We start from the raw sequence: 14,778 nt of genomic DNA on the forward strand, positions 1-14,778 counted from the left end.
TTTGAAGTTCTTTGCAGTCAAACATACAATACTTTCCTTTCAGCGCTTTACCAACTCAATGCACGGTAGCAACAGTTCCAACATCTACGACAGTTGGCGATCCACCAGGCATGCGCACACCAGCGGAGATTACTTTTACGACCAGCAGCCAACCTATTCCCAGAAAGGAGACTCGCTGAAGAGGCCGCAGCTCCACCATGGTAACCACAGCAGTCACAGAGAGTACCCCGCCCACCACCACCAGGCGTCGCAGCAGCACCAGCAGGCGTACGGTCACCAGTATCCGGATGCCTTCGCCGATGCCCATCAGATGTACAGCTACAACAACCACGCGAGTCGGACGCGCTATTCCCGCGACTATGATCCCGATTTTTGAGCGGGCTCTCTTGACTTGACTGGACGGGATTGGAGTGGAGTGAAGTGGAGTGGAGCACCCATCCATCCGTCCGTGTACTAGCTTTAGTAACTTGCGAACGATTTTGAGTTGTAACTAAATAGCGTAAAGAATCGTAGTTGTAATGCTGCTATAATTTATCGTACTGCCTGCTGGCTTGGCTCTAAAAGTCGTTCACTTTTCAGTACCCACAGCCGGCCGTAGCTAAACTAAGTTAAGCTATATACTTTTGAATACTTAATGGAGCTGCTATATCTGGATGCCTTACACTTCCGCTTAACTTACGTATGAAGGAAATGTTTCTTAATAGAACGTTGGGGGCTTGCCCCGGAAAATAAATAGTCATGCACTCTTAGTTAATCCTAGGTCATATGTAAAACTAGATACACTAAAATATATACTTTGTATTATTTAAAGTACTGGCGGCTTGCTATACTACTAATGGATGTCTAGTTTTAGACAAAAAATAAAAAACAATTTATACGATTTACAATTTCATGATTTTTTAAATTATAAAAAAGTTGAATTGCCGAAACCCGGGATTGAACCGGGGACCTTTAGATCTTCAGTCTAACGCTCTCCCAACTGAGCTATTTCGGCAGTTGGTGTTCATGCGGCAAAAGCCGATTTTTACACCAGTGATGGTTTGAGTCTAATTTCTGTCAGTGTTGTAAAATTCGAAATTCATCTAGCAAAGACGACTACCATTACTTTTTATATACGCGCTTAGCACTACTGCCATTTTAGGCAGAACAATTGCATGTGCCGAAATAGCTCAGTTGGGAGAGCGTTAGACTGAAGATCTAAAGGTCCCCGGTTCAATCCCGGGTTTCGGCAATTTATTTTTCTTTTACAAAGTTTGACTCAAGCAAAAGTTTGACACCAAACTCATCTAGTTAATAAAACAACAATTATTTAAGGCTCATTTATTTTTAATCCCTTTTGGTTAATGGAGCAGAGTCCTTGTCAATGTGCGCAGAATTTCTGCCTTAGAATCCTTAGTAATTTGATTTCTAGACCTCGCTAAAGCTAAAGAGTTAACGATCGATTTGTGTTGTATTTTGAAAGAGTTACTTCTATTTACTTAAATTCAAGGGTTGAATCCTCGTTTACAATAAAAAAGTAATAGATCTCACATATGCACTACATTTTGGGGGTATGGTGGGTACTGGGAATGGGCTGTCGGGTGTGGGTTCTTAAATAGCTACCAATTGTTTCGTTTTAATTAAAGTCAGATAAAATTTTTACTAATATCACCTTCTAGAAATTTGTCCAATTCGTTTTCATTAAAAACTGATGTAAATATGTTTTAAGAACGTACGTGTATATAAAAGTTTGATCCTTAAGAGCTTTGATTTGGCGGTGTGGCAATAAATGAAATTAAAATAAAATGTTAATTAAATAATTTGCATTTATTTAAAAACGTAAAAAATAACTAATTTTATGATTGAGTAATTTTTCAAGTGTTTTGTTTTTGCTATCTTATTTTTCTTGTATTTTTGGGTAGGCAATCATTATGCTCACATAGTTATAAAATATGCGAGCGGGTAAGTCGATAAGTGTGTCAAAGGACAAAGGATTTAAAGAATAATCAAAAACTTAGTAGTGGGTCCGATTGGTTTTTATAAATGTACAAAATCTAATCAATAAACATCAAAAATGTACTAAATTAAACAAAAGCACGAAAATTTGCCGGTCCAATGCCTACAATTAAAAATTGTTTTTATGCCTAATTATCAACTATGATATATGTATAATCTTGTATAATTGTATGTATAATTGGTTTCGTAATATTTTAAACTACAATTTATAACACGCGCCACGACGTAAACAAACAAAGGCCAGGATAGATATATGTATATGTCTGTTTGAGGGTGTGAAAATGTATAAACCCATATATATATTTATATATATATATATGCACTTGGTAACTATGTATACGATGAGTCAGTACATACTCGCTAAATTAAATTTTTAACTGCAAAATACGCAGCACACAAGATTAAACAGTGCTACGGGAGCAGTTCATCAACAAACAAATAAAAATATAAACTTATCATTTTGACCAGGGTCAGTACAATTTTGATTTCAAATCGCCTTGATATATGTTTCTTTATAATGTGCATTAAATATATTTAAAGGTGTGTATATGCATATGCGTGGATCGGGTGAGGGTAGCAGTGTTTCTTCAGGATCTTACTCCACGGCAAAGCCACAGGTCTCCTCAACGGCCTGCGTCAGCTTGTCGCACAGTAGCTGGTACGTCTCGTAGGGCGGCAAATCGATCCGGTTAAAGCAGGTGTGCGCCTTGGGCAGGTTCTGCGTGGGCACGTCGGCAGTCAGGTGAATAGTAAACAGTCGTGGTCCCACCGCTCCCGTTGAGCCCTGCAGCGCTCGGAAGCCCTGCAACGGCACTCGCGAGGATCCCGTCACGAACTGCAGCAGGCGGGCTCGCATCTCAGAACTATAGGACTCGACCACCTTCAGAAGAGGACAACATTGGTCAATAATTTCGACGTTTAATAATCTTAAAAATAATAAGGAGCTTTACACACCTGCCAGAACCACAACACCTGCGTCGTTTCGTTCGTACAGTGCTTCAGTCTCGTATTGTTCCGCCAGTCGTTGACATCTATGCTAGAGATGCCTCCAATGACCAATTCCAGTTCGCGCTCATCAAACGGTCTTAAGAGATGGCTGGGTATGAGCTCACAAAAACCTAGAAATTATGCATTTTTTACATCTTTACTTAAAGCAAACCTAAATGCAACTACAAACCTTTCTGCAGAGCCAAAAACTGTTGCTCAATGCCGCGCATGAAACGATAGTTCACATAGAGCTTGACATACTCGCGTTTGTTCTCCTCCGTCACAGGAATGGAGGCACCACCAGGCTTCAGTTCGTGCACCACCAGAGCACCAAAGCTATTGTTCTCTACACTGAATGTGGATTCAATGATGCCGCTGATGTTGCTCTCCCTAAAATGCAACGAAATTAAAAACAGTTCCTAGATGTTTAACAGTATTTTACTCACAGCATCCAGGTGAGGCTGCGATGTAGCTCCGGATCCACGCCTTCAATATCACCAAGCGTAATCGGTTTGTTCAGCAGCTGCTTGTAGAAGGGTGTGGTGAACCCACCATCTAGACAGTGACCGTGGAACACGGCAATGCCCAGTGTGCGACCCACGAAATGAAAGTAGGACAAGTGATCGGGATTCACACCAGAGTCTGGATTAATTTGCAGCGTGTAGTGATCATCCCTACTGTATTGGAATAGGCCATACTGCGGGTTCAACATCTCGCGGGACAGCAGATGCAACCACTCGCGTGCTACGCCACCATAGTCCAGGCCCTCCTCGCCCTTAAATTTAACCATTAGACGCTTGCGCATGTCCTTGGCCCGCATTTTCATTATCAGTCTATAGCTCTCCTCGAAAATCTCGTTGCGTGATACCTCCAAACGGCAGTGGCCAGATTGCGGCTGCATTGTTTGCAGTTCCGTGCGCAGAGCCCGCAGCTTGCCAACCAAATCGCGGCGGTACTTGGGCAAGAGGTCGGCGCCTTCAAGCAATCCCTGCGGCAGATCCGGAACAATACGATGGGGCGGGTTTGTTGTAGTTGTAAGCGTCGTTGGATTTGCGTTGTTCGCCGGTGTCGCCTGGGGCGGAACTGCAGTCGTGGCAGATGGGGTAGCAGGAGTTGCCGATGGGGGAGCAGGTGTGCCAGCATTTGCAGCGGATGGTGGAACGGCTCCACGTCGAATCATTTGCAAAATGCTTCCACTTAGTCGGGGATCCGTGAACTGTGTGGTTCGGTTGTTGTGGTCCACAAAGTAAACCCTTCCGGAGGCCGTCTTCCGCTGCTCCCAGCCACTCGGCAATGGTCCGATAGCATCTAGCGTCAAATGCTGGGTGTCAAAATCACGTGGTATCCGAGGATCATGCCACGTTGAAACACCAGTGGGTATGTGATAAAAGTACACCTGCCCTTGTTGCGTCGTTCGCATTTCATATCCTGGCGGCAGATCCAAGAATGGACGTGCTGCCTGATTGGCAGCGGCAATGGCTGCCGATGCGTATCTCTGACCAGATCCTCCTCCGCCGCCAGATGTGCCCCCGTTTCTTGTACCTCGTGACGAGCGTCGTCTCGTGGAGGACTCCTCACCTTGTTGCCGCGAGCTCCGACGCTGAGAGCGCTGACCGGGAGTTGCGGCTGTATAGGATCTGCTTCCACCTCCGCTTCCGGCTGGTGTGCTGTTCGCATTCGGACTGTGTACATTTCCATTTGCAGAGGGTGTCACAGAAGCTGGTGGTGATATATTTGGGGTTGGCGGACTTTGACTATGCCTCGGAGGAGTGGTTGTTGTTGAAGGTGAAGTAGTCGTAGCGGCATCTTCTTGCGTCCATCCGTTACTAGCACTCTGGGGCTGCGCCGCCTGACCACTTCCGCTTCCGCTGGTACTCCCATTTTGAGCATTCCCATTTACATAGTTCTGCTGACCCGTGGGCGATGTGGGCGTGCACTCTGGCGGAGCATGGCCATTCGTTTGGTGCTTTGGTGTTTTAACATGATTGTCGTTGCTGTGCAGGCGAACCGACGCCGATGTCGTACTGCTGGTGGGTGTTGCTGGTTCGTTTGTCGGACGCTGCTCCAAAGTGCGACCACCTGCCGAGGATGAGTTCGATGTGGATGTTTTTTTACCAGGCGTTGTAGTGGCCGAAACAGGTGTTGTGGGGCTGGTGTTCTCTTTTCCCACGCTGGACAGGATTTCCGTAGAGTGTCTACGTTCATCCGAAGCCGTCACAGACAACTCCCGACTGCGATGCCCATTATTCATCAGGTTCGTGCAGGTTGTAGAGCGGGTTGGCCCAGCCGGAGCTTGTCGATCACCGCTGTTGCCGTTGTGCGTGTTGTGCCGTTGTTGCGGTGAAGTGGTGCGGCTGCCTCCAACTACTCCTGGGTGTCTGGGACGATCCCACTGCGTCGATTTGGTGGCATGGTTCACATAGTAAACTCTACCGTTGTCCGTACGCCGCTCCTCCCAACCCTCTGGCAAACTATCTTCCGAGGAGTCATCCTCCGACGGTCCACGCACATCGCCACTGGGTCCTACAATGGCCAGAGGATTGCCACTACTGGGTCCGTCTTTCGAGAGCAACGAAATGATGATTTGACCCCGCACAAGCTCATCGTCATCCGGCGACAGTTTTCCCAGGTCCAAGCGTTGAACTGATAGGAATAATGTTTCGTTAAAATATATATCAATTTGTCGAAATAGGATTTACTTACATCCAGCTCCTTTGAGGCTCTGTATGTTGAACGCGGGTATCCTCACACATCCCAGGAATCCACTGCCCTTGTGTATCTTGCGCTGATTCCACACAGTTATCGTAATGGCATCTCCGATGCCCAGAAACAAATCGTAATGTGCATTCCATTTCGGATCCAGAGAGGATTTGCTTATTTCCGTCGAGTACACCTGGCCAGTTCCATCCACCTGCACCTTAGCAAACGGATCGGGTAGACCTGCAATACAAATTATAATTCCCATTAGCAAAACCAATCAAATATATTTTTCATTTTGTTCTTTAATAAAGTTAACTATCTATTGTCCCCGACCATTACGAGTAAATACAGAGTGGAAAATGGATCTATTTGACACCGATGATTACAGATAAAGTGTTAGATTTGATATGCAAACCATTAATGCACACGAAAACTTCAACCAATCGAGCCTATTTAAAGGTGCACGAATACAATATCATATCATGTCATAGCCATGAAGGGCTTAAATTCCAACTCCAACGCCGACCATAATGTTTTCCTCGTTGGAAGAGGTGGGAATGGAGGCCATCAGGAGAGCATAAGCAGATTAAACATTTTTCAGAGTAAATTCCCTCAAGTGTGAGTTCCCTATTTGAATTACCTTATCGGCTTAGCGCTGTGAAGCCCCTGCTTAAATGAGGCCTATATAAACGCTGTCACTTCATGGAAGCTCATAATAAACAAAATGCATTCTAGCTGGATTCATGTGCTGGGACTGCTGGCCCTGTTTCTTATCGCCACCCTGGCTCCAGGTGATGCTTCTCCCTTCGACGAGAGACGCCACAGAGGATGGAATCCAGGGCCCAGACCAATTCCGCAGATTCCCACCACACCACCTTTCAATCCATATGGATAGGGAAACATCTATCTATATCTAAGAACTTAATAAATATAGAAAAATAGTCCTAATCGTTTACAATACATAATGCATATATGTACATGGAATGTCACATGTTGCATGTAGAAAGAGTTTTCTATAATAAGAATTCGGCTGTCAATCAAGGGGGAACTTTTTCCTCTATTTTTTTGTTTTCAGGGCAAGAAATGTCAATTAAATCCGAGGAAGGCATCAGTGAAAATGTTTACATCCCGACCAGCACCAAACGTGAATGCGGTCAAGTGTCATTAGTCAGAGATAGAGATATGGAACCACATTGCTAGACATGTGGAGAAGTGGAAGCTATATGCCAATCTCCGCTATCAGAACTAAAATAGGAACCCCCGCTGTCGCATCGCTTTTGCTTATCGTCTTAGACGGCCACCGATAATGCCCAGAAATCTTGACAAATTAAGCGCTCGGCATTCCGCTTGAATTAAACAATTAAGAACTACATACAATATCGAGCCGGGGCCGGTGATTTATGCGCACCCGACCGGACTAGACTCAACCAGTCCGTCCCAGTCTGACAGCCTGTGACTCATAAACCCGGTAGATATCACAACTAGGTTTTTTCGCACACCCATATTTGTATCGGAATCCATTCGTGAATCGTTATCTCAAGGCTGACGCTTTTGTCACGGCTACGGCCACAAGCACAGCAAGAGCATGTGCAGGCCGGCCTTCCTTCCATCAGCTGGCGAGGATGCCATCAACCCGTTTGACTCGACTCGCCCAGGTAATTCGAGAAGGGCACATTGCAACGTCTTCGTCGCCTGTCGTCGCCGGGCAGCTGTTGATTGATTTTATGCAAGAAGGAACAGACGACGAGTGGGGGAAAAACATACTGGTAGGTAGACAGCAGAACAACTGGAAAGCACTCTATATGGAAGTTAAAGGTGTGTTTATCTTTTCTATGCAATTGGATTTCTTTGATTCCTAACGTGCCTCTAAAATACAAACAAACCATGAGATATATATGTATATACGGTTAGCGGCCTATTCCCATAAGAACATTCACTTGATAGAATGTTGTGTAATATCTGCTTTGTATAAAAATAAATATTTTTATAAGAAAATTATGATATTAGACTGATTGCACAAGAATGCCGGAAATGTTTGGGTCGTTTTAGAAATATGTGTCAAGGGAATAAAGTGGTTAATAGAGCCTGACGATTAAAACTAATGGTGTTAAGAAACACTAGAAACGATACAGTGGACCACGATTTCGTCGTGGATTAACAAAACCTACTGCATTCATGTAAACCCGCGCCCGCCCAATTGCATAACCCAATATCCGAGTGCGCGAGGCACAGCTCCTCCTCACTCGCTTCACGCCTGAGCTGCCTGAAAAGTGAGAGAGAAGAATGAAGAAAGCCAGAGGGGATTGGCGACCGACAGACTCGCCGCCGGCTTTTGGGCCAACATGGCTATGTGTTCAACCCCCTTTGGCTTAACGCTACGTGGCACAATTTCGTAGGCCAGTCGGCAAGGCGAGGAAGTTAACGACTGGCTGCACTTTCACTCGGACGGAAGCCGGTAGTCAGAGTCAGCGGAGCTTGAAGTCAGCCGCATGCCACCACGGTGCTTCGAAGTATACATATAAAACTCTGGCGGCATTGCTGCAATTGGCACGCTTTATTCTGGGCAAGGAGTCACCGTTTGACAAGGGAAGCGTTCGGCCTGAAGTGCATCAGCTTTAGCTTGGTCCTCGGCCGCCCGCTTCCTGATCTTCTCCTCGATGACCGGACGGAAGTTGCGGATGAGTCCTTGCGGCGGCCAGGCAGCACCATCGGCCAGGGCACAAATGGTATGGCCCTCGATCTGCTTCGTCAGTTCGAACAGCATATCGATCTCTTCGATCTGCGCCTGTCCAGTCACAAACCTCTGCATGATCATGTGCACCCAGTGGAGACCCTCGCGGCAAGGAGTGCACTGGCCGCAGCTCTCGTGCTTATAGAAAGCCGATAGGCGGGCAATGGCCTTGATAATGTCCGTATCCTTATTCATTACAATCAAGGCACCAGTTCCCATCGATGAACGCACTGCCATCAGCCCATCGTAGTCGTGAATCGCAGTTGAGGCATGCTCCTTGGTGATGCAGGGAGTGGAGGAGCCACCCGGAATGATGGCCAGTAGATTGTCCCAGCCTCCGATCACTCCACCAGCATGGCGTTCAATAAGCTCTCTGGTAGGCATAGACATCTCCTCCTCGAAGGTACATGGGTTGCAAACGTGACCAGAGATATTGAAGAGCTTGGTGCCCGAGTTTCGGGTGCGTCCAAAGCTGGCAAACCAATTGCCACCACGCCGGCAAATAGTTGGGGCCACGGCCACCGTTTCCACATTGGTCACCGTAGACGGACAGCCAAAGACGCCAATGTCGGCCGGAAAGGGAGGCTTGTTCCTTGGCTTACCGGCCTTGCCCTCTAAGGATTCGATCAGAGAGGTTTCCTCTCCGCAAATATAGGCGCCTGCTCCACGTTGCACATAAAGATCGAAATCGTACCCGGAACCACAGGCATTCTTACCCAGATAGCCAGCCTTATAGGCCTCAATGATGGCATACTGAAGATTGCAAGCCTCATTGTAAAACTCTCCGCGAAGGTAAATGTAACCAGTGTTCGCACCCATACACCGTCCAGCAATGAGGCATCCCTCAACCAGCTTGTGTGGATCGTGGCGTATTATCTCACGATCCTTGCAGGTACCGGGCTCGCCTTCATCCGCATTGACCACAAGAAACTTGGGCCTCCCATCAGGCGGCTTGTGCATGAATGACCACTTAAGGCCACTGGGGAAGCCGGCGCCACCGCGTCCTCGCAGTCCAGATGTCTTAATCTCGTTTACTATCCACTTGTCACCCTTGGCTAGGATCTCCTTCGTCTTGTACCAGTCCCCCCGCTTCATAGCTGCCTTCAATCGCCAATCGTGCCGTCCGTATAAATTGGTAAAGATTCGATCAGCATCAGCAAGTGGTCCGAAAGTAGTTTTCGTCTGCGGTGGTGGAGTTCCGGGCGGTGGCCCCTTTGGGGGTGGCGGAGTTCCAGGCGGTGGTCCCTTTGGTGGTGGTGGAGCACCGCTTTTCGCAGGCGGAGAACCACCCTTCGGCGGAGCGGATCCACTTTTGGGTGGAGGAGAGCCTCCCGGGGTGGCAGATCCAGATCCTTTGGGTGGGGTTGATTCCTTGGCTTCTAGACTCATAATAGTTCCTCCAGCTTTATCAATATTCCAGCCTAAAAAGTTATCCTTCATCTCGTCAGCTTGCTGATTTAGTCGAGATTTATTTCTTTTACCCATATCTTTTAGCTTCTCTAGTAATTTGGCCTCGAGTTCTTTTTCTTCGGCTGGATCTAAACCCTTTTCGGCATTTTCATTGATAGGAAATTTCGTTGTAGATGGAATTTTCTCGGTTGGAAATTTTGGGCAATCTACCTCGAATTTTTGTAAGGTTTCCCTTTTTTTGGCTCTTTGCTCAGAAGACAGCAAATCGTCGTTATCATCGACATAACTTCCTTCCCTCATAACCATCGATGGTTTGTATGGCCATCTTAAGATGGGAATAGAGCTTTCAGCGTCAATTAGTTGGTTCTTCCGCACATTTGTTATGCTAGAAGTTCGGAATATATTCACCAGCTTCTTGTTTCCAGTTTTATCAGTTGCTGGTAAGGCATTTTGAAGGCTTTTTACTTCTGTTAGACCTCTATAACCTCGAATTAGTCCCGATGAAATCTTGTAAGCCCCACAAGCTCGGCGTTTAGTTAGAAACGATATCATGCTTTTTTCTATACGGATTATCTGAATTCACTATTAAGTGTGTTGGGTATTCCGTAATGAAAGAAAAATGCAAAGCTAACTGTTACAAAGATTTTTGAAAGTGATAAAAAAACCCATTATGAGTCGGTCATTAGTCACAATAGCAAATATATCGGAAAGTCCTATTATGGATTTTCCCTATAATGACGGTAAGCGCCGCTGGGTATAACTAAATTCTTATCAAAAAGAATCGATAAAGTATGAAGAACAAACTACTAGTGTACTGTGTATATGGTAGTAGAGGAAAAACCGTAAATGAATGTGCCATATTCTATAGCCAACCACGGAATTCAAGCATTAGCATTAATAAACAATTCATTTGAAGTGACACCAACGGCCACAGACCCATTTTCGGATACCCAAATATCCCCCTATTGGAATCTCACGGATAAGGTACATCGTATTTTTTTTTAGTAGCACATGGAACAATGTGTGGCGCGTGATTTAAGTGCAACCATGTGTACATAAATGGACAAGAAGTGGTAAAAGCGAATAATAATACATCACAAATACACAGAAAGAAAAATGAATGCCGTTTGTGCGTTTGTGATTGTATTTGCGGACGAGTGAGTGAGCCGCAATGAAAGCAAATTAGTAATAATCACTTTTGTTATATCTAAACAAAATATGGAAAAAGAGCTCAGATACGGCACCACTCGCACTCACCCACTTGACTTGATGGGTGCGATGGATGGGGGAGTGGTGGCGGTGGTCGGGGCCGCCCCTTTTCCGCAATTTGTATAAAAATGAAAGTAGACAAGAAAGGAAGTGCTAAATTTAGCGATACCTCATATGCATAGATAAATGTGAAGAAGAGGAAACAGCAGCGCTACAAGCGCCGCAAATAAAACAAAACTTTAATTTATCACAATGTGTGTTTCTATTGGACGGCTAAACAGGTGCGTAATTGATGGTTTTCAAAAACCAAACTAAAAAACCGAAAGTGAAAACAAAGCTCGCTACTCCAAATTCCGCGTAACTAACCAAAAGTGAGTCAAAAAATTAACCCCAATCATGTGAACAAATTGCGAAAATAAGTGATTACGCCAAAGCATACTGGGAGAATGATTAGAACTCTAAGGAAAGAGAAATAAAGTGTACTATTTTCATGCTTTTCATGACCGGAAGTACTATATTTATATATAACAAAGGCAAAGAACCTATGAACTATTACTTTTCTTTTCTTTCTTAATTTATAATTTTTCGCAGCAATGAGATCCTAAGCTATATCTTTGAGAAGTCAAAATAAAATGAAAATACTTACGAAATAAATCCTTGCGGGCCAAGTTTCTTGCACACAATACTGTAAGTAAAGCAATATATTAGAGGATTTTATTAACAATGGTTTTTGGCAGCAGACTTACTCGTTATTCGAACTTTGTGTGTACCATTGCGACGTGGGTAATCCAATTTATTCATAATTTCCAACTTTTAATTGATATTGTTTGGTTTGTATAAAAAATAAATGGATTTATTTTGTGTATTGATTATTTATATGTCGCGGGCATGTTATTGTTGTTGCTGTTGCTATTGTTTTCGTTAAAGTAGCGAACGGAGAGCGAAGAAGTGGAAGCAGAAGGATGAGGTGAGGAAGCAAAGGAGGTGTAGGAGGAGCAGGTGAGGGCGGTGAGAGGTAATTTCATTGCCGAAGGTAACTGCAGTAGTTGTTGTTGTTGCTGGTGCTGCTGTTGCGGTAGCCTTGACGGTTGCAATTGTTGTAGTTTTTGCGCTTGTGGCTGTGTGTCATGGCACACGCACGTAGATATTTTTGTATATAAATAATAACACCGATTTGCTTTTTTTACAAGCTGCAATCAAAGATAACAAATGGAAATGGGTATTATTAGTAAGTTCGTTAGAGATAATGTGTGTATTTTCCCCCCAAGTGCAAAAACCCAGCCCAAAAGCGAGGGCGTAGGTAGGAAATCGTTCAGGTAGGCAAAATATTCACGAAAAACTCACCCGAAATTGTTTTGCTGCTCTTGTTGTTGCTGCTGCACCTCACACGCACATGTCTCGCTCACTCTCTCACGCACACACACACACACACGGACGCAATTCACGCATGCTGCAGGGGAGAGCGGGAGCGGGGTTTGATCTGTCTCTCTCCCTCTGCCTCTCTATTATTTCACAAATTGCATTAAATGAAATACCACTGTGTGTTTAATTAACTTTAATTTAGTCGCTGCTCCAGTATGGGTGCCACACTATTTACTCGCACTAGTATTTCCTCCGCTATCGATGTGCGCGCGAGTGTGTGTGGTACTAAAATTTGCAATAATAATCAAAGGAGGCACACTTGTGTTGTTCTAATTCACTCGAAATCGGACGAAAACTCAGCAAACAACGCACGCCCACACATTTACTCGTCCACGGAACGGTTGATAGTGCGCGAATTATGCTGCCGCGGCCTCACGCGCTATTGTTTTACGAATTCCCATCAAAATTTAACTACAACTTCGAACGCCATTTTTATTAGTGGTGGACCAACGACTAGAGGTTGATGAAAAATCGATTACTCTTTTATAACGTCGATTCTTGTAAATATTCTTGGGAATCATCGTATATTGTCACGACATTTATTATTTATATATTTAATATCTATATTATCTGTTACATGAATAAAATACTGAATTAAAACTATTCGAGTAATTGTAAAACATTTGTCATCTTGCTATAATTGAATAGCTTCGATTAAAAATATAAAATTAAGGTTTTGGTTTATTGTTACAAAAGAATTATACTACTAATGACTATCGGTTGTTACCAGTGTACAAAATCGATTGGAGTTTAGCTGTGACTCGAACCAACCTTCTTAAACGCAAACAAACAAACACATTTTGGCGGCGTTTTTGTTTACCTTTTATTTTGCACAAAAATTAACAATGTCAATCACTCTAGATTTTAATGGTAAAAACATTGCCAAGAGCAAGGAATTAGACCTCCACTTCTTACCGGCCAAAATAGACGGCGATGGAGAAGCAAATGTGGATGATTACTTCAACAACTACACACGTGAAGCAACAGAATTCGGCAGTGGAATCCTGACGAACGCCTTGCGCGGATATCCTTTAATGGGAGAGAAGTTGAAAGTGCACGAAGGATACAGGGGTCTAGTTCTACAAGAAACAGAGAAGCCGATCAGCAATTGCTCCGACCGACAGTTACGTCTTACTGGAGTATTTAAGGATTTTACGTACTGGAACTACGACAAAGTGCCGTCCAATGGCGATCCTTACCGACAGGCCCTTTTCTTGACGGATGTTGCTAAAGCTGTATGTTAATATATGTAGTTTCCCGAAGTACACCAAATAACATATTTCAATTATTTAGCTGTCGCAGCCTATTAGTGAAGTCGATTTAGAGGCAGAAATCGCACGCAATAAGGAAAACACCAAGGAAAGCCCTTAATTTTAATCGCGCTTACCGCGTTTTATTTATTACTCCAAAATCTAATCCAATACATATATATCATTAAAACTCGTGCACTTTATCTGGTATAAAAGGGGATATTGATGTATAAATAGTGTATGCTTCACTCGTCGGCGTCCTCGAATCGTTCGTCGTCGTCGTCCAAACTGAGATTCTGCACGCCGTTGCGTCCCAGCGTCAAAGCATCCTCCTCCTCCATGGCCTCATCTTCTAAGCCACCGGCATCCTGCATAGGGTCACTGTCTTCCGAATCGCTGTCTGCAGAATCAGGATGTAGGGCCTGGCAAGTGGTCATGGCACTGTACATAGTGTCCACGGTGTGAATGTCGTCCGGCAGAAGCCAGCACTCTGTGACCTCTTCAAACTGCTCGTCTACTGCATCCTCGAAATTATCGTCATCATCGTGCTCATCGCTCCCATTGCCCTCATCCACTTCCGCCTCCGAACCGCCGCCATTCCGACCATTGACTGCATGCTGGGGAGGATCTCCATAGACGCCGTTCCACTCGACTTTGTGGTCCAGCATGAAGTAGATGCACTTCCTCGGATTCGAGGAGATGCCGTGCAGGCTCACCTGCTTCCACTCAATGGATATACCCTCCGGCAACTCAGTTGGCTGCCAGGAGAGCGTGCTAAAAAAAAGGTATAAAAGTCACTTTCAAAGTTTTTAAAGAATTAGGAGCAATACCAGACGCCGGCAAAGCTCTGAAGCTCTCACTTTTGAGCAATGTAAACTGTGCCTTCGCCCACCACTTTGTCGCCAAGTTTCAGCTTGATGTTGTTCGCCGTATACAGCAGGCCATGTTCCGGCGGAGAAACACGCATTATAAGAACCATTTTAATTCAATTTAATATATTTGTCGTAAAAAGCGCGATCAAACAACAAAACTTGCCAAAAATGCAGTGTTGAATACCATTTTCTCGTCAACCTT

At 44.6% G+C, this 14,778-nt stretch overlaps 6 protein-coding genes and 2 non-coding genes across 9 annotated transcripts in view; 4 read left to right on the top strand and 4 right to left on the bottom strand.

The window, feature by feature from the left end:
* The window catches only part of LOC122612972 (mucin-5AC), a 34,996-nt gene extending 34,181 nt beyond the window's left edge, over positions 1 to 815 (top strand). For both annotated transcript variants that reach the window (XM_043786902.1, XM_043786903.1), the window contains one exon: positions 44 to 815. In XM_043786902.1, coding sequence (XP_043642837.1) covers positions 44 to 376 — 333 coding nt within the window. In that variant the 3' untranslated portion in view covers positions 377 to 815. The remainder of the gene's footprint in view (positions 1 to 43) is intronic.
* A 106-nt stretch (positions 816 to 921) lies between these two features.
* Positions 922 to 994, bottom strand: Trnaf-gaa. The gene has a single exon. It is a non-coding gene; the product is annotated as a tRNA-Phe (tRNA).
* A 164-nt stretch (positions 995 to 1,158) lies between these two features.
* On the top strand, positions 1,159 to 1,231 carry Trnaf-gaa. Its single transcript has one exon. It is a non-coding gene; the product is annotated as a tRNA-Phe (tRNA).
* A 1,211-nt stretch (positions 1,232 to 2,442) lies between these two features.
* LOC122612818 (E3 ubiquitin-protein ligase Smurf1) lies at positions 2,443 to 12,901 on the bottom strand. Its single transcript, XM_043786664.1, has 8 exons — positions 12,377 to 12,901; positions 11,779 to 12,222; positions 11,679 to 11,717; positions 5,686 to 5,922; positions 3,429 to 5,625; positions 3,173 to 3,372; positions 2,950 to 3,113; positions 2,443 to 2,875 (listed from the first exon to the last, which is right to left on the bottom strand). The coding sequence occupies exons 2-8, from the start codon at positions 11,831 to 11,833 to the stop codon at positions 2,591 to 2,593; spliced, it is 3,177 nt and encodes a 1,058-aa protein (XP_043642599.1). The 5' UTR covers positions 11,834 to 12,222; positions 12,377 to 12,901; the 3' UTR covers positions 2,443 to 2,590.
* On the top strand, positions 6,407 to 6,723 carry LOC122612820. The gene has a single exon (XM_043786666.1). The coding sequence runs from the start codon at positions 6,407 to 6,409 to the stop codon at positions 6,575 to 6,577; it is 171 nt and encodes a 56-aa protein (XP_043642601.1). The 3' UTR covers positions 6,578 to 6,723.
* On the bottom strand, positions 8,218 to 10,440 carry LOC122612819 (NADH dehydrogenase [ubiquinone] flavoprotein 1, mitochondrial). The gene has a single exon (XM_043786665.1). The coding sequence runs from the start codon at positions 10,373 to 10,375 to the stop codon at positions 8,237 to 8,239; it is 2,139 nt and encodes a 712-aa protein (XP_043642600.1). The 5' UTR covers positions 10,376 to 10,440; the 3' UTR covers positions 8,218 to 8,236.
* A 295-nt stretch (positions 12,902 to 13,196) lies between the features above and the next one.
* On the top strand, positions 13,197 to 13,894 carry LOC122612181. Its single transcript, XM_043785624.1, has 2 exons — positions 13,197 to 13,689; positions 13,748 to 13,894. Exons 1-2 carry the CDS (start codon positions 13,300 to 13,302, stop codon positions 13,823 to 13,825), a joined length of 468 nt encoding a protein of 155 aa, XP_043641559.1. The 5' UTR covers positions 13,197 to 13,299; the 3' UTR covers positions 13,826 to 13,894.
* LOC122612180 (methylosome subunit pICln) lies at positions 13,822 to 14,776 on the bottom strand. The gene is made up of 2 exons (XM_043785623.1): positions 14,565 to 14,776; positions 13,822 to 14,478 (listed from the first exon to the last, which is right to left on the bottom strand). The coding sequence occupies exons 1-2, from the start codon at positions 14,681 to 14,683 to the stop codon at positions 13,950 to 13,952; spliced, it is 648 nt and encodes a 215-aa protein (XP_043641558.1). The 5' UTR covers positions 14,684 to 14,776; the 3' UTR covers positions 13,822 to 13,949.
* Positions 14,777 to 14,778: the final 2 nt, after the last annotated feature.

The sequence above is a fragment of the Drosophila teissieri genome, chromosome 2R, assembly GCF_016746235.2.
Source record: "Drosophila teissieri strain GT53w chromosome 2R, Prin_Dtei_1.1, whole genome shotgun sequence".
NCBI classification, from domain to species: Eukaryota; Metazoa; Arthropoda; class Insecta; order Diptera; family Drosophilidae; genus Drosophila; species Drosophila teissieri.